Genomic DNA, 20,409 nt, shown 5'->3' with positions numbered 1-20,409 from the left:
CCCTCCCCCCTTCCCTCCTTCCCCCCTTCCCTCCCTCCTCCCCCCTTCCCTTCCCCGCCCCCCAAACCTGCAAATGTTTCCTTTTCAAGTACATATCCAATTCCCTTTTGAAAGTTACTATTGAATCTGCTTCCACCGCCCTTTCAGGCAGTGCGTTCCAGGTCATAATAACTCCAAAAAAAATTCTCATCTCCACTCAATAGTTCTTTTGCCAATTATCATAAATCTATATCCTTTGCTTACCGACCCTCCTGCCAGTGGAAACAGTTCCTCATTATTTACTCTATCAAATTCCTTCATAATTGTGAACATCTCTATTAAATCTCCCCTTAATCTTCTCTGCTCCAAGGAGAACAATCCCAGCGAGATTTGAAACACCCACCGTTAATATATCACTTAAGTAACATAAGTTCAAGTCAGAAAATAAGATGAAAGATTTCCTCACACATGACGTGCAACAAAACCGCAAACTTGTTTCTCTATAAAAGGATTTACGATTTAATTAAGATACAGCACACAGAGAGGTTCTTCCCGAATGAACTCCTCAAGTGAGAAACCTCATTGAGTAGACCGTGAGGAAAAGGACCAAGTAACGCTCCTTTTATCGGACAGTGACGTTGAAATTATTTGAAATGGGTTGATATCTCTAGCAAAACAACAGACCAAGGGATTGTATATGTGTACATTAAGCTTCGGGGCGCTGATCTTCACACAACACCATCTCAAGAATAATGGCTGACTGGTCAAATTATGCACCCGGGTCATTACCCCATTCTTGACCACTACTGCCGTGTAAACCATCTCCCAATATCTTTGCTTGGTGACGTTACACTCTGCAAAAATTAGAGTACTAGTATTTAATTAATTCCTGCTGTTTTGATAGAGGCCCATAAATAGTTTAAAGCCTCCACTAAATGATCAGACAAAGAAACTTCACGCAAATTGTTAAGCACTGGTACATTAATGTCACACAGGGTGACTTCACCCAATAATTGAGAAGATTTTGAGCTCAAGTCATGTGGATAACATGGCCCCTATACACTGCAAAAGTGGCTTGTGCTAAATTTCAGCGCTTTAAGGGTAACCTGTGGGAAGATATGGAAGTTCAACTGGAGAGTATACTGGACCTGAAATCACGGGCGAATGCCTCTGAACCACAAGTAAAATCCGTACTTACCCGACGGCCTCAGACCTACAAAGACTCACGCTCCTGGGCCTGCAGACATAGGCCCACCTAAAGGCCCATGTATCCCAGGGACGCAAGAGAGTCGCAAGCATCCCTGGGATCACGTGGTCCAGTCCAACCAATCAAAACGGAGGGATTCCCATCATGCTTATAATGATTTAATTTACGTACAGAATCCCCATAAGCATAATATGAAACACAATAAAAAAGACATTTTCACACAACCTAAATAAAAATAAATCATCACGTTTAAAATTAATTTAATTAAACATTTAAAACAAAAATGTGATTTTTTGAAAAATAAATGTAAACATTTTTAAAGGGGCCAAAAATAATTTTAAAGGTTTTTAAATGTTTAAATGATTTTTAAAACTGCATTTTAATATTTATTTAAAACCTTAAGCTGGTAAAATTATCTGCTGCGATTCCAACATTACAACAGTGACTGCACTTGAAAAGTACTTCATTGTCTGTAAAGCGCTTTGGGACGTCCTGAGGTTGTGAAAGGTGCTATATAAATGCAAGTCTTTCTTCTTTCAAATTTGCATGAAATTTCTTTGTCCAATATTTTAATGGAGGTCTTAATCTATTTATGAGCCTTTGTCAAAGTAGCAGGCAAAGGAAATGAACACAGAATAAAATTTATATGCTAATTTCGCACAATGCAATTTCACCCCATTAGAGTTGGTCAGGGAATCATTGCAGTGCCGTCCATTTTGAATATAACAATGTAGAATGCAGCTGTCACAAGGTGATCGAGCACTGGGACATGAAACGGTCAACCTGTGTTACAGGTTCTCCTACAGGAGGAAAACCCGGGTATCGAATACGAGTTCTGGCTTCCGAATGAGCGCTACAGACATTACCAGGGTGGCCATAGTCCATTGAGGCAGCCTGAGACTGCTGTTATAGAGGCTTACCTTCCTCTCAATTATCTGCCCTGGGCACAGACCACGACAGCCTCCACCACCACCACCACCACTACCAGAAAGCCAACCGTCTACCCAGGTAACGTAGCCGGCATTTGTTTAAGTTGATTTTAGAAGTAATCAATTTCCAAGTATGGTCTTCCTTCCTTTTTCGGTCCCATTACCCCACATGTTTCTTTTCTCTATACCTCCAGCCTGCTGGCTGCCACTGCCGCTTTTGAGATTACCACTAGGAGGCACACAAAAGCAGGCCAAGGTGACTTGTCCGCCATTTTCTTTCCCCCTGCCTTCCTTGGAGAAGTGTGCAAGACCTGATTGGCATCTTCCCTCACCACACAGGCGCACGCTTGCTGAATGAGGAACTGTTAACCACCAACATTACATCAGTGACTACACATCAAAAATATTCCATTGTCTAAAAAATGCTTTGGGATGGCCTGAGGTTGTGAAAGGCGCTATATAAATGCAATTCTTTGTACAGTTGAATACAATCACAACTGGATAGATCACAACCTGTCATCAGTGAGTATATGCACTGGTTGACGTCATGCAGCACCATAGAGATTAGAATGGTTCCCAGTCTGGGTTGACTAAGCTGATCCCAGCTATGAAAACAATGGGGAAACTAAACTGGTTTTAAGGCTCCCTTGTAATAGAATGGGTTAAGTCAGCCATGGTTTAACCTCTTGATCACTGTCTAGCAACGCCTGCTGGAAACTGACATCAGGTGAGGCATGGCTCGGGTGTGATGTTCTCCATGGTCGAATAGTCTACTGACATCCTCCACCTGGGCTCACACATGAAGAATGGTCACTTGGGGAGGGTAGAGGGCATCTGTGGAGCTGTATCCCAGCAAGTTTCAGCACCTTAAAAGGGGGACGGGGGGCGGGGGGGGGGGGGGGGGGGGAAGAGAGAGAGAGAAATAAATATTGAAAAAAGATATCAAATTTTGAAATAATAAAATACAACTAATTCTAAACGTTCTCATTGAAACCAAAAAATCGTAGAGAAGGTACATAAACAAGAGAACTTATACATTCATTGACACCTTAAAGCATTTTGCACAGTATGGTAAGTTCAGAGCTCCTGTACTCCTAGTGGAGAGTCACAGTCACAGACAGTGCAGCTCAGAGAATCAGCCCGTGAGTGTTGGAGCCCCATCTTCAACCTGTGCCTCCTTCCCACTGGGAACACACGATCAGTGAATTTACCCCGTAATGTTGCAGAAACTCTTTTTATTGGAATGGTACTCTTGAAGTAAAATTAATGAGAGATGTTTTGTGATCTCCTTATAACATGAATTTCTCTCTGTTTTTGCAGAAGACTGTTTTTGCATCCCTTTCTATATATATATATATATATATAAGGATCATAAATGTAAGATAGCCACTAATAAATCCAATAAGGAATTGAGCAGAAACGTCTTTATCCAGAGAGTGATGAGAATGTAGAACTCACTACCACAAGGAGATGTTGAAGCGAATAGTATAGATGCATTAAAGGGGAGGCTAGACAAGTATATGAGGGAGAAAGGAAAGAGGTTATATTGATAGGGTTAGATGAAGTAGGGTGGGAAGTGGCTCGTGTGGAGCATAAACGCCGGATTGGACCTGTTGGACTGAGTAGCCTATTTCTGTGCTCCAAATTCTATGTAATATACCAGCCTTCAGGTGAAACGGGATTGGAGGGGGCATTGGATTGGGGGTGGAAACCAGAAGATTTTTTAATAAACTACGCATAATTACAGGGACCAGCCACAACCAACTGTATGAAAGTCAGGTCTGAGCATAACTCTGGAAGTTACTAAGGGCACAAGAAAGACCTGAAGGGTTTGTGCTAGGGTTCGAAGAGCAAGTCTAGGGCTTTCCCATGGCTTAATACATGCTCCAACAATCCCTGATTCAGTAAGTGATAAACAATTCTGTATTTCACCTTCTCTGCTGATGAGGGAGAGTTCCAGGCAATGACAGAGTTTTGGAAACTACCACAGGTAGGATAGGTGAAGGAACTATCTTCACCATAGGCATTCCTTACCAACATTGGATTGAGGCAAGGTGTTACGGTTTTCGGGTTACTGACCAAAACACATATTTATTTTTTCCACACCCCCTCCTTTCTCTTCAGGCTGGATCCACCCTACATGGCGACCACCAGTGCGTCCCCATCAAGTCAATCGTTTACAGAATATATCGCCGAGAGACACCATCCAACCCACCCATCATCAGCCCAGTGAGTACAATCATCAGAGACACTGCAAGGGCCAGGCCCACGAGATTGGCCTTGTGGCTTTTTTTCATCTGTTTATTTTATTTATTTATTCACGAGATGTGGGCATCCCTGGCACAGCCAGCATTGATTGCCCATCCCCAATTGCCCTTGAGAAAGTGGTGGTCTTCTTGAACCGCTGCAGTTGTGAACCCGTTGGGTTTTTCCGACAATCCAGTAAGTTTCATGGTCACCATTACTGATACCAGCTTTTTAATTACAGATTTATTTAATTAATTGAATTTGAATTCTCCAGCTGCCGTGGTGGAATTTGAACTCACATCTCTAGATCATTAGTCCAGGCCTCTGGATTACCAGTCCAGTAACATAACCTTGATAAGATGCAACATCCCCACCGACACCTGGGAGTCCCTGGCCAAAGCCCGCCCTAAGTGGAGGAAGAGCATCCGGGAGGGCGCTGAGCAACTTGAGTCTCGTCGCCGAGAGCATGCAGAAAACAAGCGCAGGCAGCTGAAGGAGCATGCGGCAAACCAGTCCCACCCACCCCTTCCCTCAACCACTGTCTGTCCCACCTGTGGCAGAGACTGTAATTCCCATATTGAACTGTGCAATCACCTGAGAACTCACTTTGAGTGGAAGCAAGTCTTCCTCGATTTCGAGGGACTGCCTATGATGATGAACATAACCACTATGCTACCGTACCCGGTTTGCTTCTGCCAGGAAATGTCACGGCTGTCGGTGGCGGGGTAGATTTTGGGAATCATGATGCAGAAGGCACCGTGACTATGTGAGGAAAACACATCGGACTGACTGGGCTTTTCCTGTGCAGCATTTACGTATGTTTTGTATATGATGCGGGAAGGCACAGCACGTGATCCTTGGGAGTGATTAACAGGGGACAAACTATCGACGGAGGAAGGTTCACATGGTGCAACAGTAAACAAATAGAAAGAACTGCATTTATATTTCACCTTACTAAATTATTGGGATGTCCCAAAGTACTTCACAGTCAAAGAATTACTATTTTGAAGTGCAGTCACAATGCAATCCTTATTGGATTTATCAGTGACTATTTTACATTTAGGACCCCGACCTGTTTTTATGCAGGTAGATACAGATGCCAAAAACCTTCCGAACCTCAAGATCAGATTATAGTTGATAACTTTATGGGAGGCAGGGGGGGGGGGGGGGGGAGAGCTGGTTTGTTCATTTTGGGTTTCTTTCATCACAAAAAGCAGTCGTCACTGTGAACAACACTGTTATTGAGGCTTCTCTCCAACAGTTACAGTGACAGGAGACTGAAATTCAACTTCAGTGGGGCAGAAAATGGACAATACAGGTGCAGCGCGAGAATCCGAAACTCTCAGGACCGAGTCCATTTCGGATTCCGGACTTTCGGTCGTCTTTCTGACATTACGAATCCGGAAACACCTGAGCCCAGGTTCGGGTATTTCCAGATTCCGGAACGTCAGAAGGTGGGGGGGGGGCGGGGGGGGGTGGGTGTGGCCCTACCATGGAGGAGCTGTTCAGGCGGGCCCTGCCATGGAGGAGCTGTTCAGGCGGGCCCTGCCATGGAGGAGCTGTTCAGGCGGGCCCTGCCATGGAGGAGCTGTTCAGACGGGCCCTGCCATGGAGGAGCTGTTCAGGCGGGCCCTGCCATGGAGGAGCTGTTCAGACGGGCCCTGCCATGGAGGAGCTGTTCAGGCGGGCCCTGCCATGGAGGAGCTGTTCAGGCGGGCCCTGCCATGGAGGAGCTGTTCAGGCGGGCCCTGCCATGGAGGAGATGTTCAGGCGGGCCCTGCCATGGAGGAGCTGTTCAGGCGGGCCCTGCCATGGAGGAGCTGTTCAGACGGGCCCTGCCATGGAGGAGCTGTTCAGGCGGGCCCTGCCATGGAGGAGCTGTTCAGGCGGGCCCTGCCATGGAGGAGCTGTTCAGGCGGGCCCTGCCATGGAGGAGATGTTCAGGCGGGCCCTGCCATGGAGGAGCTGTTCAGGCGGGCCCTGCCATGGAGGAGCTGTTCAGGCGGGCCCTGCCATGGAGGAGCTGTTCAGGCGGGCCCTGCCATGGAGGAGCTGTTCAGGCGGGCCCTGCCATGGAGGAGCTGTTCAGGCGGGCCCTGCCATGGAGGAGCTGTTCAGGCGGGCCGGCAGCGAGGCCCCGAGGTAAGGGTAGCGGCGGCGAGACGAGGCCCAGGGTCGGCGGGTCCAGATTCCGCAACATTTTACGGATTGCGGACGACCCTGCTACCGATCGGTCCGGATTTTCGACCTGTACCTGTAGTAGATTGTCCACCCATTATACACTCCACCCAATTTCCATTGCAGTCAATGGACGGGTAAAAGCAGACCCGTACCGTTCCTTTTGGCGCCGCCGTCAAAGGTGACCTTGACCCTCACTTGCTGTCCCACATGTTGCTATGGCAATGCAATTAGTGCACAGAGGAAGAAGGTTTTCTAATACCATTGCTCTTGAGATGCAGTAGATTAGAAATGGTGGTTATATCTGAAATATTTCACTGCTTGCAAAACTTTGTTGAATGAACGGGATTATTTCTGTTGCTGTTTCGGAGTAAGGTTTTGCCTTTCAAAGCCTTCTCGCCTACCGGTCCACCTGAGGCCTTCTTCCCATCAGGTTTCACTGCATATGACAACTCAGCATTCACCCGCCCATGGACCAGAAAATACCTCAGCACCCTTCCTTGTTCCCGTTTGCTTACTTTAATTAAGCTCCTCTCTGCTTTTAGTGGGAGCTTCAGACCAGAAGATTCCCTTGTCAGTGTCAGCTGTGACTCAGTGGGTAGCACACTCGCCTCTGAGTCAGAAGGTTGTGGGTTCAAGTCCCACTCCAGGGACTTAACCACATAAATCTAGGCTGACACTCCATGCAGTGCTGAGGGAGTGCTACACTGTCGGAGGTGCCGTCTGTCAGATGAGACGTTAAACCAAGGCCCCGTCTGCTCTCTCAAGTGGATGTAAAAGATCCCATGGCACTATTTCGAAGAGGAGCAGGGGAGTTATCCCCGGTATCCTGGCCAATATTTATCCCTTAATCACCATGACAAAAAAATTCAGATTATCTGGTCATTATCACATTGCTGTTTGTGGGAGCTTGCCATATGCAAGTTGGCTGCTGCGTTTCCCACATTACAGCAGTGACTATACTCCAAAAGTACTTAATTGGCTGTAAAGCGCATTGAGATGTCCGGTGGTTGTGAATGGTGCTATATAAATGCAAGTCTTTCTTTAACTGGTGGGAATCTGGCAGAATGGAATTCTACTGGATTTCCCAACTTCTACCTTCCCGCTAGCGGGCCAAAAGTCGACCCGAGTGTTGATGGGCTGTTGATCTCAGTGGGCATCACAATGAAGTTGATACTTATCCTCACCCCCAAAGTCTGAAAACATGTAATTCCCAGCATGAGTTATTGGCTGATTTCCCCCCTTTCTAGCCCAGGGCAATGCAACCAATGATAGACTGCATACTGTTGCCGTGGCTGCGATCAGCTAAATCAGCACAGGCCATGGGACCTTCCTGACCCGTATGACTGAGCCACACCAAGTGGTGCCTTTTGCCATTAAGCAAACAAGGGTGAAACTCCTGTGTTGGTTTGAGTTCCAGTGCTGGCTAATATTTGAGTCCGACCCTCATACGCACAAGAATTTGTTCTGCAGCAGAGTCTATGGAGGAGGCTGAATGTCACCTGAGAACTGTGGGTTTTCCTGTTAACCCGGTGATATATTCTTATGACATCACTAACAAACACACCCAAGACGGCTGCAACTGTCATCATGTGACATGACCCCTTTATTGTTACACATCAGTAGTTGCATTACCACAATAGTCCACTAGGCAGAGCTCTATTACAAATCCCACACCTCCCATCATCAAAGGATGAAATGCTGGTGTTAAAATCTATGACATACTCTGCTCTCCCAGTCCCCCAAGGTCGGTTGATGTGTGCTGACCTTCATAAAGCCAAGCTAGAAAGGAAATCCCAACTAATCTGCATTGGAGCAGTCTGTGGTATCACAAACAATCTTCAATGTGCATTGATCCTGTCTTCGCCTCCTATTGAATGCAATAATGATGTGTGGACCACAACCCTTCCCTTCCATTACTTCACCCACAGTCCAAATGAATCCACTTAGAGTCAAGCTTTAATGATCAGCAACCCCTGGCCAAAAAAAAACACTAGCAGTGAAAAATTCAGGCTTTATTCCTGATGGTTTATTCACACCTCTTCATAAATGGTGCATCATCCTCTTTCTAAATTTGGGAGAATATATTTGTTCAAGTAATGGGTTCAAAAGCCACTTGGGTTGAAATCACATTGTGCGATACAAAAGCATTAACAAATTCCTTTTAAACGTGGAACTGAGAGAGGATTTTCACACAAACTCGGGGGAAGTCTCTTCCATCCAATAATGAATCTAAAATGGTGGTGGGGTGGGGGGGGGGGGGGGGCATAATTTAACAATTTGAATTAAGCCCGGCAGAAGTCAATCCAGAAAGTATTTCTTCTCGCGACGTGAATGTCAGAATGTGAGGTGCACCGCTCCAGATAGCCACAGATGCATAATCAGTAGAGATATTTAACAGGGAGATTGATTGCTATTTGGGAAGTCAGAGTTTTAATGAGAATCGGGGCCCACTCTGCTTTAGGCCTGTCCTTGACCCATGCTCCCTGCGGATACAGCTCCCCCCTGGAACCGCAGAATCAAGGAGGTGCACTAACATAGAAAGGATATGAATTGGGATTGAAAAGGTCAAGAGCTGCCCTGACCAATGACAGTGCAAGCTTGAAGGGCCCAATGGCCTGCCCGTGTTCCTATGAACACATTAACACGTTTGTTCCTAATATGGGATAGTGCAACTTCAATCCACTAAAATATTTGAGTCAGCTCTACAAAGTGGATTTTCAATGATCCAAATAAGTATTCCGATATTCATTAAATAGACTTGAGGTGCCTTAAATGCTACAACTATTTTTGTTTACAGAGTTGTTTGAATGTTGAGAGGAATAGCCACGCACAGAGCCTCTTGTTGGCTAATTGTAGCCAAATCAGAAACAAGCTCTTTATTTACTGCATAACTAAGACCGCCTATTTCCACCTCCGTAACATCGCCCGTCTCCGCCCTTGCCTCAGCTCATCCGCAGCTGAAGCCCTCATCCATGCCTTTGTTACCTCTAGACCTGACTATTCCAACGCACTCCTGGCTGACCTCCCACATTCTACCTAGAGTAAACTGGAGGTGATCCAACACTCTGCTGCCCGTGTCCTAGCTCGCACGATGTCCCGTTCACCCATCACCCCGCCCTGTGCATGCTGACCTAGATTGGCTCCCGGTTAAGCAATGCTTCGATTACAAAATTCTCATCCTTATTTTCAAATCCCTCCATGGCCTCGCCCCCTCCCTATCTCTGTAATCACCTGCAGCCCCACCACCACGACCGCCTCAGATGTCTGCGCACCTCTAATTCTGCCCTCTTGAGCATCCCTGATTCTAATCCCTCAACCATCGGCGGCCGTGCCTTTTGTTGCCTCGGCCCTAAGCTCTGGAACTCCCTGCCTAAACCTCTCCACCTCTCTACCTCTCTTTCCTTCTTCAAAACACTTCTTAAAACCGACCGCTTTGAGCAAGCTGTTCATCGCCTGCGCTAATTTCTACTTATGCGGCTCAGTGTCAATTTTTTTAATCTCATAATACTCCTGTGAAGCCCCTTGGGATGTTTCACTACGTTAAAGGCGCTTAAAAAAGGGAGAAAGAATACAGGTAATTAGTAGTGAGGAAAATGTTGGAATCTGTGGTGTATGTAGCACACAAATCACTGACTCCACGCGGTCTGGTGTTGTAATAACTGCAGTGACCTTGGTCCTTTATTGTTCAGCTCCAGAGTGCCTCTCAGGTGTAGTGGGCAGCCTTTTATACTGCCTCTTGCAGGTACATTCAGGTCTCCCACCACAGCGCCCTCTGTGGTGCACCATTGTACTTATATTATACATTTAATGTATCTGGACAATACACAACAGAATCAATTATTAAAGATGAAATAGCAGCGTATTTGGAAAGCAGTGACAGGATCGGTCCAAGTCAGCATGGATTTATGAAAGGGAAATCATGCTTAACAAATCTTCTGGAATTTTTTGAGGATGTAACCAGTAGAGTGGACAAGGGAGAACCAGTGGATGTGGTGTATTTGGACTTTCAAAAGGCTTTTGACAAGGTCCCGCACAAGAGATTGGTGTGCAACATTAAAGCACATGGTATTGGGGGTAATGTATTGACGTGGATAGAGAACTGGTTGGCAGACAGGAAGCAGAGAGTCGGGATAAACGGATCCTTTTCAGAATGGCGGGCAGTGACTAGTGGGGTTCCGCAGGGCTCAGTGCTGGGACTCCAGCTATTTACAATATACATCAATGATTTAAATGAAGGAATTGATTGTAATATCTCCAAGTTTGCAGATGACACTAAGCTGAGTGACGGTGTGAGCTGTGAGGAAGATGCTAAGCGGCTGCAGGGTGACTTGGACAGGTTAGGTGAGTGGGCAAATGCATGGCAGATGCAGTATAATGTGGATAAATGTGAGGTTATCCACCTTGGTGGAAAACACATGAAGGCAGAATATTATCTGAATTAGGAAAAGGGGAGGAGAAAGGAGACCTGGGTGTCATGGTTCATCAGTCATTGAAAGTTGGCATGCAGGTACAGCAGGCGGTGAAGAAGGCAAATGCTATGTTCCCTTCATAGCTAGGGGATTTGAGTATAGGAGCAGGGAGGTCTTACTGCAGTTGTACAGGGCCTTGGTGAGGCCTCACCTGGAATATTGTGTTCAGTTTTGATCTCCTAATCTGAGGAAGGACGTTCTTGCTATTAAGGGAGTGCAGCGAAGGTTCAGACTGATTCCAGGGATGGCAGGACTGACATATGAGGAGAGACTGTATCAAGGGGGTCTGTATTCACAGAGTTTAGAAGGATGAGAGGGGATCTCATAGAAACATAAAATTCTGAAGGGACTGGACAGGTTAGATGAAGGAAGAATGTTCCCGATGTTGGGGAAGTCCAGAACCAGGGGTCACAGTCTAAGGATAAGGGGTAAGCCATTTAGGAACGAGATGAGGAGAAAATTCTTCACTCAGAGTTGTTAACCTGTGGAATTCTCTACCGCAGAGTGTTATTAATGCTAGTTCGTTAAATATATTCAAGAGGGAGTTAGATATGGCCCTTACGGCTAAAGGGATCAAGGGGTATGGAGAGAAAGCAGGAAAGAGGTACTGGGGTGAATGATCAGCCATGATCTTATTGAATGGAGGTGCAGGCTCTAAGGGCCGAACGGCCTACTCCTGCACCTATTTTCTATATAAATGCAAGTTGTTGTTGTACTACAAATGGCGGCTGCGCACTTACCCGCCCAGTACTGAAGCAACCATTTTGTTTTCTCTCCTGCCCCCAAAGTATGGTCCTGAGTTGCTTTTAGGTTAAGGATGAAAAGACCATTGCTCAAATGCCATTGAGCACAAAGTCCACGTTTTGTATTTAATAAAAAAAATAACCCAGGTAGCAACAGTACTGGTTTTCCAGGCAGTGGTTTTGGAACCAAAACACTATGTTCCAAAGAAATCCTTACACTACTTATGTTAGTGGTACAGTCTAACCTGATAAAATCTCACCAGCAGTATCCTGTCTTCACAGAACTACTTCCAACAGTCAAAGCACATTCCTTAGTCTGTCCTCTTTGACAGCATTGGGAGATTGGTGAGTGAGTGAGTGAGCTTCCTGGCAGCTGCTGAACTATTCACACCTAGAAAGAAATAATGTATATTAAACCTCCTGTCGTCTCCTTGCTGTGTGTCTCTCTCATAAGAACATAAGAATTAAGAACAGGAGTAGGCCATCTAGCCCCTCGAGCCTGCTCTGCCATTCAATAAGATCATGGCTGATCTGGCCGTGGACTCAGCTCCACTTACCCGCCCTCTCCCCGTAACCCTTAATTCCCTCATTGGCCCTCTCGCTCTCACTCCCGGCCCAATGCTCTCCTGGGATGATTTGCTGCCTTGGCAAACAATAAAAATACTTGAATTTATATAGCGCATTTCACAACCTCAGGACGTCTCACTGCGCTTTACAGCCAATGAAGTACTTTTGAAGTGTCGTCAATATTGTAATGTAGGAAACGCGGCAGCCAATTTGCGCACAGCAAGCAGCAATGAGATAACGGCCAGGTAATGTGTTTTTGTTGTGTTGATCGAGGGATAAATATTGGCCCAGGACACCGGGGATAACTCCCCTGCTCTTCTTCATTAGTGACCTCCACAATACCTACATGGAAACACCAGGGGAAAAGGAAAGAGGGAAAAAAAAGGGAAGAGGGAGGAGGAGGGGGAAAGGGGGCATTCCCCAAATCTGTTGGGTCACAAACAAGTTGGAGAGATTACCAACGCACAGGAGGGGGAATGGAGAAACACATCCTGTGGTTCTTCACCTCAAGAAACCCCCTTTCCCAACCAACCCGTCCCTCTGACAGCATTCGGCAGAGCTGATCCCGTGCAGGGAAGGGCGATTCTTGATTTTTGTCACTGGATACAAATCTTCCCGCGGACAATGCCGGCATCTGTGCACATTCAGAGGCTGAACTCCTCTTTCTACCAATGTGGACTCGAGGAAAACTGAACATGTGCAAACAGCGTCCCTTCTCTGACAGTCTAATAAAGCTTCCCTCCTCCTTTCAGCGGGGAGAGGTTTAATTACTTGATGCCGGGGCAAAAGCTCCATCTAATAGATGGTATGCATTAACTGGCCCGTGGATCAGCACTAGGAGGAACTGGTCTGATACATGTAAGTAATTGCTGTCTCTCTCTGATCTAGGTTACTGTAGAAAGTGTAAGAAGTCTAAAGGAAAATCTCAAAGGATCCAACAGTACTGCCAGAAAGACTTTGGTAAGACAGCAATAAAACTTAAAGCTATTACTGTAAAATTAAAAGGAACTTATTACATGATTCATAAATTTATTTTTGGACCCATTATGGGGACTGGTTCTAATTTGCAACTACATCAGCATGCTGCAAATTGTCTAATGTTTGTTTTGTGTAGAAAAGGTCAGCTGTGTCGAGTGAATTCACTGATCTCAGCATGAAGCCGTGCTCAGTGGGTGCAATGGTTGCAGGATTGGCACCATCGTGTTTTAGCCGGATCTGTGCCCCGTGCTCCCTTGCCATGCCCCTCGCCGGAATGCGGGATCACTGAATTTACCTTTCCGCTTCACAGGAACTAAAAGAAAAGGATAATAATAAAAGCATCCTACAAACATTGCCCAGACCGTAACGAAAGCCACACTGACAAAGAAGGTCCTAGGGCCCACCCTGGCTCGCACAAATCTCGGCGAGGGTTCCTGCAATTAGCCTCAGTGCCCTTGAGCTAGTTCAAGTTGTCACTCGGTCACTATTCAGTGCAACCTGTGAGTGTGTGTGTTGGATATTGGGTTAGCATTGAGCCAGCTTGGCATGTGTGGCCCTCCATGGTTACGTACTCAGCTCAAACTCACCTTCCTTTTATTGCGTATCTCTTCCATTGTAAAGACATTTACCTTTATACAGTGGAAATAAGTAAGAACGTATGAACATAAGAATTACGAGCATGAGTAGGACACACGGCCCTTTGAGCCTGCTCCGCCATTCAATAAGATCATGGCTGATCTATCGCAATTCCTCCTTCCTTCCCGCCCTATCCCCATATCCCTTGATTCCCTTAGAACCCTAGAATCTATCGATCTCACAGCTCTCTGAAGAGCTAGAATTCCAAAGATTCACAATCCTCTGAGTGAAGAAATTTCTCCTCATCTCAGCCCTAAATGGCCGACCCCTTATCCTTAGACTTTGAGCCCTGGTTCTAGACTAAGTAACGAACTGTATGTGTAACCACCGCCATTCAGCTCTGCTTCCAGCCCTGACGTCCTGCCACTCGCAGAGAGGAGAGGAGATAACGAGACCACACAATGGGGCTCATGGAGTTGACCCAGAAACAAAGAAAGTTTGAGCACCTTCATTACTAGATAAGGCACCAAACAGGCATTTGGAGCGACTATAGAGCGTACAGGATCTTTTGGAATGTACAGAATTAATTCTATCCACCCAAACGAACCCATGCTAACGACATTAGGCAATGGCCAGGCCATTCCGACAGGGAGGGGGGGAAAACTAGCTGATCAGTCACTGCTCCCCTTAATGTTCCCCCTATTTCTCAGAATGGAACAGCTTTACATAAGAAAGAACTTACATTTACGTAGCACCAAATCACATCCTCAAGGATCCCAAAATGCTTCACGACCAATGAATTATTTTTTGAAGTATAGTCATGTTTTTAGGTCGGCAAACACTGCAACCAATTCAAGCATGGCAAAGTCTGACAAACATAAATAAATGCATGATTAGATAATCTGTTTTGGTGGTGTTAGTTTAGGGAGGAATGTTGTCCGAGACATCAAAAGAGCGGGGAGTTCTCCAGAACAATACCTTAGGATCTTTAATGTCCCTTAAACTCAGTTTAATGGTGGGGGTCTGGAACTCACTGCCTGAAAGGGTGGTAGAGGCAGAAACCCTCACCATATTTAAAAAGTAATTGGATGTGCACTTGAAGTGCCGTAATCTGCAAGGCTACGGACCAAGAGCAGGAAAGTGGAATTAGGCTGGATAGCTCTTGGTCGGCCGGCGCGGACACGATGGGCCGAAATGCCCTCCTTCCGTGCTGTAGATTTCCATGATTCTATGATTCATCCAAAAGGTGGCACCTCCGACACTGCACTGGAGTGCCGGGCTTGAACCCACAGCTTCACAGGCGAGAATGCTACCAACTGAGTTAAGCACAGGTCTGGTAACAAACTGTTCTCCTGGCAAAGGAAGGTGCGGTCCTGGGAGACTTGAGGAAGGGAATGTGGGAGAAAACAAATTGCCAGGAAAAAAAAATCTACTCCCACTTTGTTCCATAAATGTTTCCATCTCGCCTTTCTCACCAGTTTTCCGCGGAAGAATCCTCGGAAAGAAAATTGTGGGATCGGAGACTCGCTACGACGTACAAGTCAAGCAAACGTATAAGAACCAATACCCCATAGTCCACAGAGAATACATCTGGGTGCCAAACACGTGTGACTGTCCCTACATTCTGGAGAAGCGAGAGTACATCATGATGGCAAGGCAGCACGTGAACTTTGAGCAAACGCTGAACCGAATCCTCCTGGAGCACAACAGCTTTGTGCGGCTCTGGCAGCCAAAGGAAGACTTGATGCTGCGAGACATGGACAAGTATTGCCGCCGGTACTCATAAAGGGAAGTCTACCATGACACAAGCATTTCACAGCCTTGGATAGTATTTGAGGACGCTCTTGACATTGCGTAGGAAAACTATAATCATTCCATCGGTTACCTGCAAACTTCCTATTAACCAGCTACTCAACGCCTATATTGAGTACTTCTTTCTAAGCCACCAAGAACAGTCACTGGAAGATGTTATCTGATGACGACTCTGTGGGTCAAGGCAAAAATGTGTCGCACTGAATTATTGGAAATGAGCTAATATGACTGTTCCATCCGCGCTCAGTTGAAGCGAAGGAAAATAATTCTTCATATTGGAAAGAGCTATGGGGAACTTTATGTGGTTGGTCTTGACCAGCAGTGTTTGGGTTTTGTTTTAAGGAATGTTCTCTATGATGAACTATTTGGTGTGGATGGTACCATTATGCTCAAGATTGTTGATAGTGCCAGAAGCTATATATTCAAGGAGCCAGCCAACCCAATATTACACCTTGTGACTGGAGCACAATGGCGATATCTCTGCCACACCTCGAAAAGTAATGCACTTAATTGTTTTGTAACAGTTTCTCCCCAGGTGTTTGGGGCATCCATTTCCCGAAGGATGCTCCCAGTTTTGGGCAGTATTACATTGCATGAATCCCATATTCTTTAAGGACTGGCAGTCTGTATTGTACCTGGCATGTTCCGAATTTTGGGCGATGTGTTGTACTGATGCACCTCTGGGCCAATTCATTTATTTCAGTTATTTAAGTACATATATTAAGTACCTCACTAGTATACTGAAGCTAATCACTTTGCATGGTACATGATGTATCTAAGCATCAAAGACATTTTTAAATATTTTATTGTACACACTCAAGTCATTAAAATTGACAAAAATTAATTATCTTTAACCATTTCACCTCTGACTTTCACACACACTCAACCATTGAAGACATATTGAATATCAACTAAAAGCAAAGATTCTAAAGTTACAGAAGGATCCTATTGTGCTACATAGCACATCCTTCACAACCAGATCAAAGATCTGCATCAGCAAATGTTTCTATTGAAAACTTAACAATGCATTAACAGAGAGGATTCAAAAGTTGTAATTTAAAATAACCATTAAAGGAACAATTTATGGTGGTTGTCGGAGCTACTTATGAAGCAATTCTTCAAGTTTGTTTGTAAGATATTTTGGGGCTGATTTTCTGGTCCTTTGCACTCCATTTTTCGCCCCGGAGCGGCGGTGAGGTCTTCTGGGCAGGCGGTATGTCTCCAGCGCCCCACGGGGGTTTTCGGGGACCGGTTTTGCGGTGGCGCAAAGCAGCACCGCCCAGAGGAGCTGCGCCAGTGTGCAATGCCCTTGGTTGCGACTCCCATCCGACCCGTACACCCCGCAGTGCGCCTCGCAATCAACGCCTGGGAAATCGGGCGGTCCAACCTATACTGACTGCAGAGGGGTAAGTAATGCTGTCCTGAGGTAAGTGTGATTATTTTTTCTTTGAATTTTTTTTTGCAATTTATGTTGTGGCGTGGGCAATGTTTTTGGAAATGTTTTTATGGGTTTTGTTTCAGGTTTTTTTTTCTCCCCCGGCATCTCTCAGAGTGCTCCCGGCCCGGCTCCGAAGCTCGGAATTTTCCCGTGCTAACGCCCCAGAAGAGGTGTACAATGCCTCCCTTAGTGCTGCGCCCCACACTCAGGGGCCAGCTGCCCAATTTTGCTGACTGAGGCGCAAAGTGTTTCCGGGCACAAACTTTACTGCCCCGCCGCCATTACTGCCCTGGAGTCATCAAAGCCGAAAATTCAGCCCTTTAACTTTTCCGTGACAGTTTATGCTAAATCAGATGAGCAGGATCAGTTGTTACCCACATTAGTAGCAGAAACAGATAATATGTGATTAGTGCAAGAGGGACGATGGAAATGAAGAACACTGCACATTGGATACAAGGAGATGCAGCATAGGGTCGCAGAATTAAACATATTACGGCCGAAGAGGAGGAGAGCACAAGAAGCAGTAGGAAAATGCAGTCGGACCGAAAGCAAAGATTGACACTGATGGTTCACTAACTCAGAGAAACAGCAAAGAACAGATCGTGAGATAGAACATGGAAAGGTTTGAAAAACCAGGTGATCATTGCTAGATCAACTGGGAAGTCTGGCTCAAGGAAGACCAGGATGGTTGGAATTGTCGGAGCAGATAAAGAGACCCCTTTACTTTGTGTGTCAGAACTGATTAGTTGCTAGTAAAGGGAGGAGCACTCAAATATACCAGCCAGGGCTGGCTGCCATTTTGAATCGAGCTTGCCCGAGCAGAATGCATTCCCACCTGCCTACAAATCGAGGAGGAAGATTTCCTCTGGTGGTGAACTGGGAAGGTGCTACAAGTAACATACAGAGGAATTCTGTTCCCTGAGCCCATTCCCCAGGTAGCGCATGGTACAATGGCAGCCCCAGCAGCTCGCATATTGCATCCATCACTCAATCCCATAATTCCCAAAGGAGAAACATGAAGAAGGGAGGAATGGTTGTTCACTGTATGTAACGTGCTTCCTCTGGCATAACCAGACCTGAATGCTGAACAAGAGTAATAGCGTGTAATCAATTTGAGATAGCATACACTCTTCATGGAAAGAAAGATAGATCTTGCATTTATGTAGTGTTGCACGACCTCAGGACACCCAAAAGCACTTTTTGAAGTTAACTTACTGTTGGAATGTAAGAAACAAACCAAATATGTTGTAGTCGGGTGGACAATATTTGCTTTTGGTGTTGGGTGCATACCACACACGGATACTCATCACCTTAAGCTGCGCCGCGCTCTGCAACTCCGCGCAGCCAGCTCACCGGCTTTCAAATTGGAAAAACTGCGCCTGCGTGGTATTTTGAATGGGCCGCACACACAAAAAACTGTTTCGCTCAGGCACAAAATCTAACCTTGAGAAAGTTGTTCTCAGGCTGTGCAGGGCCAGCAGAGAGCTACGTGGGAATGTTGACAGAGATATCGGAGGGTTGTGGGACTGGAGGAGGTTAGAGAGATAGGGAGAGGGCGAAGCCATGGAGGGATCTGAAAACAAGGATGAACACATGCAGGGATTTGAAAACAAGAATGAACATATGGAGGGATTTGAAAACAAGGATGAACATATGGAGGGATTTGAAAACAAGGATGAACATATGGAGGGATCTGAAAACAAGGATGAACATATGGAGGGATTTGAAAACAAGGATGAACATATGGAGGGATTTGAAAACAAGGATGAACACATGGAGGGATCTGAAAACAAGGATGAACATATGGAGGGATTTGGAAACAAGAATGAACACATGGAGGGATCTGAAAACAAGGATGAACATATGGAGGGATCTGAAAACAAGAATGAACACATGGAGGGATTTGAAAACAAGAATGAACACATGGAGGGATTTGAAAACAAGGATGAACACATGGAGGGATTTGAAAACAAGGATGAAACACATGGAGGGATTTGAAAGCCTTAAACATTCACTCTCTCCACCACCGACTCACCGTGGCTGCGGTGTGAACCATCTACACGTTGTACTGCAGTAACTCGCCAAGGCTTCTTCGACAGCACCTCTCAAACCCACGACCTCTATCACCTAGAAGGACAAGGGCAGCGTGTGCATGGGAACACCACCACCTCCAAGTTCCCCTTCCAGTCACACACCATCCTGACTTGGAAGTATATCACCATTCCTTCATCATCGCTGGGTCAAAATCCTGGAACTCCCTCCCTAACAGCACTGTGGGAATTCACCTTCACCACACAGATTACAGCGGTTCAAGAAGGCGGCTCACCACCACCTTCTCACGGGCGATTAGGGATGAGCAATAAATGCCGGCCTTGCCAGTGACGCCCACATCCCAGAAACAAATAAAAAGTGATGCTGCTGGACTGCACATGTCATAGGTCACTGGTAAAGATTCTTGCTGCTTGTCCAGCTACCCATTAGGGCTTAGCCAGCAAGGCAGACTATACTCTGACCAGGATTCTAGTCGAGCGTAAAGAACTGACATTACAACATTCAAAACAGCTGCAGAGACTGTACAAGAATTTTGGCCACGATTATTATTTCCCTTATTTCTCCTTGGAGTGCAAAGTGAATGAGAACTCCAGGGCTCATACCAATTTAAAGAGACACTGAAAGCGCAGGAGAGACACTGAGAAACCTCAAGAAATGTGTAAAGAAGACTGAGAAAACATGAGGGGAACCAAAGAGAAATAGAGGAAATGTAAGTAGATTAGCAAAGGAGAGAGAAAGACATTAGAGAATGGGTGAGCAACAAGCCAAGTTGGAAATGTTTGAAACTTTGTTTTCTATATACTGAGCACGTTTAACATGTACATCCTCAGTCATTTAGTAATGCAAAATATCTCAGCAGTTTAATTGTTACAGTAAGTGCATCTGACTGGCGTGGATACAGGAAAAACATCAAAAAAAGGAGGAAAAGCATGGCAGAGAAAATAATTTCTGGTTCACAGGAACTGACTTCACAGGATTGCCAATATGTTCCTCTGGTTACTATGCATACTGACTTCAGATGTAAAGGAGGGGAGATTACTTTTGTTTCCATGTTTAATTCACTGCAACTTCTCTTCCAAGAATGCCCACCTAGAAGTTCTGCTCTTCTGTCCAACGGGTAAATCTCAAACTTCTTCCAGTTCTGACGAAAGGTCGTCGGCCTGAAACGTTAACTCTGTTTCTCGCTCCACAGATGCTGCCTGACCTGCTGAGTGTTTCCAGCAGTTTTCTG

General features: G+C 45.8%; 1 protein-coding gene across 2 annotated transcripts in view; it reads left to right on the top strand.

Annotated features, from left to right (window-relative positions):
* LOC139228561 (ADAMTS-like protein 5) overlaps nt 1–16,777 on the top strand; it is a 145,705-nt gene extending 128,928 nt beyond the window's left edge. Inside the window, exons 10-14 of one of the 2 annotated variants that reach the window (XM_070859677.1) lie at nt 1,981–2,194; nt 4,240–4,344; nt 10,810–10,884; nt 13,211–13,282; nt 15,355–16,777. In XM_070859677.1, coding sequence (XP_070715778.1) covers nt 1,981–2,194; nt 4,240–4,344; nt 10,810–10,884; nt 13,211–13,282; nt 15,355–15,662 — 774 coding nt within the window. In that variant the 3' untranslated portion in view covers nt 15,663–16,777. The remainder of the gene's footprint in view (nt 1–1,980; nt 2,195–4,239; nt 4,345–10,809; nt 10,885–13,210; nt 13,283–15,354) is intronic. The other variant, XM_070859678.1, reaches the window with a different exon arrangement.
* The last annotated feature ends 3,632 nt before the right edge of the window (nt 16,778–20,409 follow it).

Source organism: Pristiophorus japonicus, chromosome 18 (genome assembly GCF_044704955.1).
Source record: "Pristiophorus japonicus isolate sPriJap1 chromosome 18, sPriJap1.hap1, whole genome shotgun sequence".
Classification (NCBI taxonomy): Eukaryota; Metazoa; Chordata; class Chondrichthyes; family Pristiophoridae; genus Pristiophorus; species Pristiophorus japonicus.
Note: the sequence above shows the minus strand (reverse complement) of the source record. Positions and strands in the feature narration are given on the sequence as shown.